At 38.0% G+C, this 7,722-nt stretch overlaps 1 protein-coding gene across 2 annotated transcripts; it reads left to right on the top strand.

Annotated features, from left to right (window-relative positions):
* Positions 1-348: 348 nt before the first annotated feature.
* LOC110613260 (cytochrome P450 714C2) lies at positions 349-2,564 on the top strand. 2 transcript variants are annotated; one of them, XM_043955720.1, is made up of 5 exons: positions 349-636; positions 735-955; positions 1,043-1,293; positions 1,472-1,829; positions 1,913-2,564. In XM_043955720.1, the coding sequence occupies exons 1-5, from the start codon at positions 369-371 to the stop codon at positions 2,336-2,338; spliced, it is 1,524 nt and encodes a 507-aa protein (XP_043811655.1). In that variant the 5' UTR covers positions 349-368; the 3' UTR covers positions 2,339-2,564. The 2 variants fall into 2 exon arrangements, with proteins under 2 accessions (XP_043811655.1, XP_021609993.1); XM_021754301.2 differs by having other exon boundaries at positions 735-961.
* The last annotated feature ends 5,158 nt before the right edge of the window (positions 2,565-7,722 follow it).

Below are 7,722 nucleotides of genomic sequence, written 5' to 3'. Positions count from 1 at the left end.
TCCCTATTAATTATATTACAACGACGTGAATAAAAGGTGTTTAGTAGGTTAATTGTTATTTTACTTAATTAATATATTTTAATAATAAATTAATAAATATTCTGTACTCAAAGACTTAGTCTGGTAGAAAGTGCATCCTGTAACCTTGAAAGATCTAAGGTTCGACTCCCCCAACCCAAAAAAATTAATAAATATTCTAATTTTATTGATTTAAATTATTATATTATTCGTATCATATGGTATTTTGGGAAAACTAAATAATTGCTGAGTTTATTGTTAACGTCACGTGCTTATATACATATTGTCTATTTAAAGCCACGTCCTGAACCTAGCAATACAGGGTGTGGCGTAAGTTTAATTGTATTACGATGAATATCACATATTTTCCTCTTTCCTTTGGTGGTTTGCTTCTTTCATGGATTTCTCTCATTTGTTTATGTTATATTGTGTGGTGGAAGCATGAGAGCTATAGAGCTAAGCTTATTAGAGAGCAAGGAATCAAAGGTCCTCCACCTTCTCTGCTATTGGGAAACATCCCAGAAATGGAGAAAATGGTTTCTCAAAATTCTGAAACGCCAGAGATTGATGGTCCCTTGACTGTTTTACCATATCTCAACCACTGGACCAACAACTATGGTATTACACACATTAATTTCCTTTGCTAAAACTCATTTATCATATACATTTTCCTTTCACAATTCTTATTTGTTTAACTCTTACTTCGTTTATGGCAGGTAAGTTGTTCAAGTTTGCACTAGGAGGAATACAATTGTTATATGTGAATAATCTGAATATAGTAAGAGAAATAAATATGTTCACATCATTTGAACTTGGAAAACCTGCTTATCTACGAAATGACAGAGGAGTTCTCTTGGGCAAAGGCCTTAATGCATCAGATGGTGAAAGTTGGTATCATCAAAGAAAGACAGTTGCCCCTCAACTCTACATGCACAAGGTTAAGGTATTAAACTTTTGGGTTTTATTCGTAATGCTAATAAAAACTAGTTGATAAAAAATATTTAAAAGTATTTTCTTTAAACAGGATATGGTGAATCTGATGGTGGAGTCAAGTTTCATGCTAGTTAAATCATGGGAGAAGGCAATTGACATAGAAGGTGAGGCTGGAATCGTTGATATAGTGGTGGATGAACATGTGAGAAACTTCACTTGTTATATTGCCTCAAAATTAATATTTGGAAGTTATCATCATCAAGGAATTAAAATACTTTCCAAGTGTCATGAACTCCTCAAGGCTATGGGTGAAACCACAACCCTTGGGATTCCTTTACTAAGGTATGTATATGCATGCTTCATTTCCTTTGTCAAACTTAATATTTCGCCTTTTTTCGTATCTACAGCTTTAAAAAAGTTCACTTATCATTGAACTAAATATGTGAATTTAGTTTTATTTATTATATAATTGTTTAATTTTATTCAAATCACCTTCACACATGTTATTTTCATGAACAAGATTTCTTCCCATAGAAAGAAATAAAAAAACATGGAGATTAGCAAAAGAGATCCATGGGTTGATAATGGACATAGCTAAGGAGAGAAGTGGATCTACATCTCATCACGACTTGTTACAAGCTCTCATTGAAGGTTCCAAGAATAGTAAGCTTTTGACGTTACGAGAAGATGAGTTCATAGTTGACAATTGCAAAAGTATTTGCTTTGGTGCACACGAATCCCCTGCTCTTGCAGCAAGTTGGGGTTTAATGTTGCTAGCTTCACATCCTGAATGGCAAGATCGTGCTCGGGCTGAAGTTTTAGAAGTTTGTGAGGGACAACAACTTTTAGACTACAACATGCTCAGCAAAATGAAAGTGGTAGGTACATTCATATAAGTTGATATCAACTAAAAAATTGCATTTCATCAGAATTTCAACTGATTTTTGTGTTTTTCATGCAGTTAAAAATGGTGATCCAAGAGGTTTTAAGACTTTATCCAGGAGTGACATTGGTTTCAAGGGAGGCAGTGCAAGATGTGAAGCTTGGTGACTTGAAGGTTCCAAAAGGAATGGGCATTTGGATATGGCTATTGGCATTGCATCGTGATCCCGAGTATTGGGGAGCTGATGCAGACATGTTTAATCCTCAGAGGTTCATCAATGGAGCTAAAGAAGCTTGTAAGTCTTCACAAGCCTATCTACCTTTTGGGTTAGGAGCTCGAGTGTGTCCTGGAGAGAACTTGGCTTTGACAGAATTAAAGGTGCTCTTTGCTATCATACTATCCAATTTCAAATTTACTATCTCTCCTAAATATCAACACTCGCCTTCTTATGGGTTGCTTTTGGAGCCTGAGTATGGTGTGAACCTCCTCATTCAAAAGATATGAATGCTTTACTTGAAGGTTTTGTGATATATATATGGTAGACTAGCTTCATGGAGTAAGTTCTCATTCAATAAGTTCATGTACTTTTGTATTAAGAGTAATTTTATAAGCAAAACTGCTTCATATATGATGTGGGTAATCCTCCCCTAAGAGGGTGCTTTTTAGAATGTACTAAGCTTAGCCTTATATATTTTATCAACATAATTCACCTGAAATATGTTTATTCTTCTCTACAGGGCGTGAATGAAATTTCTTTAGGTTGAAGTAAACTTAAGAGATTTTACCGAGTTGAGTCTTTGTTAAAAATAAACCACAAAGGGGTCCTCAAAGCTTTCAATAATCTTACAATTCCAAACTAGGGCATTAATATTCGAATCTCTAGCAATAATATCAAGAGCAATTAGGGGTGAACAGTATTCGGTTCAAACTGAAAAAATCAACCGAATCCAATTAATTTGAAAATTCAGTTTAATTTTTTATTTATTTTGATTTGGTTTAGTTGAATTTTTAATTTTAAAAATTTTAATTATTTCAGTTCGATTTGATTTTGATTAGAAAAAAATTGAAAAATCAAACCGAATCAATTAGTAATAATAGTATATTATTTTTAATAATATAAAGAGATTAGATCATATTAAAATTAAAATATTTTAATTAAATTTTAAAATATTAAAAGTAAAATCTAAAAAATAAAAAAATTTATTAAAAATTCAAACCGATCAAACTGAATTGAATTGAATCGAAATCAGACCGATTCAGTTTGATTCAATTTCTGATTAAAATCAATTCGGTTTGATTTTATAAATACCAAAATTTTAATTTTTAGTTTATTCAATTCGATTCGATTTTAAATCGAATCGATTAAATGCTCACCTCGAACCGAATTGACCGAATGCTCACCCATAAGAGCAACTCTCCTACAAAGCTTGTTAATAGCCGCATCAAAATCAAATTTAACAAAAGGAGGAGGTGGCGTCCAATTATAAGAAACATGTAAGGCTTGGCTCGGCCGGTGAACCTCATGACTACCATAATTTGAAGCAGTTAGAAAATTTTCAATATGGCCACTAGGAATGGTCAAGAAATCCTGAAATCATGGAAAATAAAGGTATTTTTGCTCTTCCATAGATTCTAAAGGATGAAAACCAGGACTTGAATGAAGTAAACACTCTCATTTTGTGTTTCCAAGTGATGAGCTTGTAATACCCGGCTAGACTCCGGTATCGAAATTCCTACCGTTCGGTGGAATCTCGGATGTCGGAAACCTCTAGAAGGGTAAAACCATGTTTTCATAAAATGTTTTAATGTATTTTTATGGTTTTAAGCAAGAAAGGAAATGAGTTTTGTATGAAAATAACCTTGGAGGAAGACCCAGGTTCGGCCGCCGAACCTCAAGTTCGGCTGCCGAACATGCATGCATTTCGGGGGTGCTTTAGGCCCTCGAAGGCATGAGTGAGGGAAGTTCAGGTTCGGCCGCCGAACATGGCATGCATGCAGAGGCACGTTAGGCCCCCGAAAGTGGCTTGGCCAGCCACCTATAAAGGGGTCCCCATGTCCGAACGGGAGAGCTTTTCTCCCCGTTTTCAGCCAAGGTGAGTTCTCCGTCGTCCCTCATCGATTTTGAGCTTCTTCCTTCGAATCTTCATGATTTTCTTATGAGTTTTCACTTGGTTTGAAGATATTTAAGCAAAAGAGCAAGTTTAGAAGCTTGGAGACCAAAGAGTTTATTTCTCCCCATCTCCAAGCTAGGATCGTCTTTCCTCTCGATCTTCAAGAGGTAAGCTTAGATCCAACCTTCCTTGTATGTTTTAAACAAGTTTTATGAAGATCTATGGGGTAGAAATGCATGTTTAGGTTATTGTTGAGTTTATGGGTTTATGTTATGTTTATGAGCAATGTGGGTTGTTTGTTGTGTTTTGGTTGGGGTTTAAGTTAGTTTGAGACCCCTGTGTGCTTGTTGGCTTGAGTTTGCATATTGTAGACTAGGTAAATGCATGATGGAATGGATTGGGAGGCATTTGTGCATGAGTGAGGCTGAGTTCTGCCCTTTGGAAGAACTTAGGTTCGGCAGCCGAAGGAACTTTCGGCCGCCGAACCTGCCTGTGTAGGCCAACTTTTGGCTGCCGAACCCTGCCCCCGAAAGTGGACTTTCGGCTCTGGAAGGGAGTTTCGGCCGCCGAAGGTGCCGCCAAACATGCATGAGTTTCGGCTCTGGAATCCACTTTCGGCCGCCGAAGGTGCCGCCGAAAATGGCTGAGTTTTGGCTCTGGAGGAACTTTCGGCCGCCTAACCTACCGCCGAAAGTGCCCTGTTCAGCCTTCCCTTGCATGATTTATGTGATTGTTTTAAGGTATTTTAAGGGGTTTTTGGGGAGTATTTTAGAGTCATGTTCATGGATGTTTGGTCCCTCATTTGAGTCCACCTGTGTAGGTTCGAACCCGAGGAACCGAGGACCTCAGCAGTGAGATAGCTGCTTCAGAGTCATTAGAGCTTCAGCCAGAGGTGAGTGGAATAACTCATTACGTTTCAAAGCAAATAAATAAATTTTGGACATGATACATGCATCATGTATGCCATGAGATATATTAGGTTGTTTGCATTAGAATTCACGAATATGTTGCATTGCATAACTTGATAATGATGTGGATGGATGTTGAATGATCCTTTAGTCCTCGTATGTTATGGTATGATGATGATACAATACGGATAGCCAGTGAGGCCCATTCTATGCCCCTGGCACTATGTTAAGAGAAAGACCAGTGAGGCCCATTCTACGCCCCTGGCATTATGGAATGTTATGCTATGTTATGTTATGTTAAGAGAAAGACCAATGAGGCCCATTCTACGCCCCTGGCACGATTGGACTATGTAGAGGACTATTGGTGACAAGTCCATCCTTGATGTGATTTGTTTGTGATGTGTTGCATTTCATGAAAGCATGAAATTTAAATTGAATATATATTTATTCTGCTCACTGGGCTTTATAGCTCACCCCTCTCCCTTAACCCCTAGGTTTGCAGGTACAGGGTAGACCAGGAGGTCAGCAGGAGTAGAGTCATGTTTTATGTAATAGCTAGATGTGGACATGAATATGATGTAATGTAAAAGTATAGTATTGAAATGTAATGTAATGATGCTTATGGAAGTTTAGAGTCGTGCTTGACCATAGTATGTTGTTAATCCCTTTTCGGTACATGATCTTAAAGGTTTAATGATGATTATGTAAACAAGCTTAATGTATGTTATGATACCCCATTGGAGTATTTGATGAGGACTCCAGTGAAAGGTTTTATGTTATGATTTGTGCATGCACAGGTTAAGCTTGGTGAGTGAATGAATGAATGAGTGAGTGAATGAATGAATGAATGAATGAATGAGAAAGTTTTAAATTTTTATGTAATTGTTGATCATTTATGGGATTAAATAGGTATACAGGATGTATGTTAGGCTTGCTACGGGTCCCGGCGGCCTTAAGCCGATCTGAATCCTAGCGCCGGTAGCGGTCCGGTTTCTAGGTTGTTACAGAGCTAGAAACATCCAAAACTCTTTCATGGACAGAAAGTTGAATAAACTGGAACACAAACATAGAAGAAAATTAATCCAAACAGCTGTGACTCTTATACAAAGGAAGAAGAGATGAAAGGGAGATTCTTGATCGCCACACCATTTACAAGAAGTATCGACATGCTCAAGTCAGGAATGAAGGATATCATTGCAAAGTAGTCGTTCTTTGATCAACAACCATAGAAAATTAGGGAGCCTTCTTGTAGGTGAATTCCTCATAGCTTCTTCCATACAGAGTCCATGTTTTATAAGAGCTCACTCCTAGTTCTCTGCAAGAAGATAACACATGACAAATTTTTCTCACAACGTAATAGCCAGATTTAATTGACAAATTTTTCTCGCAACGTAATAGCCAGATTTAATAGTGTACTTCCCTTCGCGCATTGTAGTTCCATATCAGTTTATCATCTTGATGGCTCATAGGAATAGGAATGACAAGAATGTGCTGAATATTCTCATGAGAAAATTTTCCTTCCAGCACATATTTTTTCCTAGAGTTCGTGGACTTGACAATCAATTAGGAGATGAAATTTGTAACAGCTCGGAAATCGAACTGCTACCGGCGCTAGGATCCAGATCGGCTTAAGGCCGCCGGTGTAACGACCCGAAAATCGGACCGCTACCGGGGCTAGGATCCGGGTCGACTTAAGGCCGCCGGGACCCGTAGCAAGCCTGACATGTAACCTGTAAACCTGTTTAATCCCATACATGATCAACAATCATACATAAAAATTTTAAAACTTTCCTTTCATTCATCCAACTCAACCTGAACATACATTACATAACCATAAACATAATCATGATCCCTCTGTGGGATCTCATCAATGCCCCAACGGGCGATACAACATGAGATGAGTTGGCTTAAACATAAACATTATAAAACATTTCTATAGATCATGTATTAAAGGGATTACAATACTCATAGGGTCAAGCACATCTATAACCTCAATATACCTCATTACATAACATACGGTAATCTCTTACGTTACATCATAATACATTTGTCATGTCCACAATCTAACTATTACAACATAAGACATACTTCAAACTCTGGCTAACCTCCTGGTCTACCCTGTACCTGCACATCTGGGGTTAGGGGAGAGGGGTGAGCTACAAAGCCCAGTGAGCAGAATAGTAGAAAACAATATATTAAAATTTCATGCTCTCATGGAATGCAACACATCACAACAAATCACATCTCGGATGGTATTGTCACCTATAGTCCTCTACATAGGTCCAACTGTGCCGGGACGTAGAATGGGTCAACCGGTCTTTCCCTTATCATAACATATCATATGGACCAACTGTGCCAGGGACGTAGAATGGGTACAACCTGGACTTTCTCTTACATCGTGCCAGGGACGTAGAATGGGTACAACCTGGACTTCCATACCATATCATGCCATAACATCATCATATCATATGAGGACTAAAGGGTCATCCAATAACCAATCCACATCAACATCATAAATGCAATGCAACATATTCGTGAATACTAATGCAAACAACCTACTATATCTCATGGCATTCATGATGCATGGATCATGCTCAAAATTCATATTTTATTTAATTTAAAACTTAAGGTTTATTCCACTCACCTCTGGCTAGCTCTGACAAACTCTGTAGCAGCTGGCTCACTGCTGGGGTCCTCGGTTCCTCGGGTCCGAACCTACACAGGTGGACTCCAATGAGGGACCAATCATACATAACATAACTCTAACATACTCTCCAAAAACCCCCTAAAACATCATGAAATAATCACATAAAAACATGCAAGAATTGGCTGAACAGGGCACTTTCGGCGGCAGGTTCGGCGGCCGAAA

The sequence above is a fragment of the Manihot esculenta genome, chromosome 4 (assembly GCF_001659605.2).
Source record: "Manihot esculenta cultivar AM560-2 chromosome 4, M.esculenta_v8, whole genome shotgun sequence".
Taxonomy (NCBI): Eukaryota; Viridiplantae; Streptophyta; class Magnoliopsida; order Malpighiales; family Euphorbiaceae; genus Manihot; species Manihot esculenta.
Note: the sequence above shows the minus strand (reverse complement) of the source record. Positions and strands in the feature narration are given on the sequence as shown.

Excerpts from the sequence above, each read along its gene's own strand:
- LOC110613260 (XM_021754301.2), top strand. The coding sequence starts at position 369 with ATGAATATCACATATTTTCCTCTTTCCTTTGGTGGTTTGCTTCTTTCA. Across the intron at positions 637-734 it reads CCACTGGACCAACAACTATG|GTAAGTTGTTCAAGTTTGCA; the intron begins GTATTACACACA and ends CGTTTATGGCAG. Across the intron at positions 962-1,042 it reads TCTACATGCACAAGGTTAAG|GATATGGTGAATCTGATGGT; the intron begins GTATTAAACTTT and ends TTCTTTAAACAG.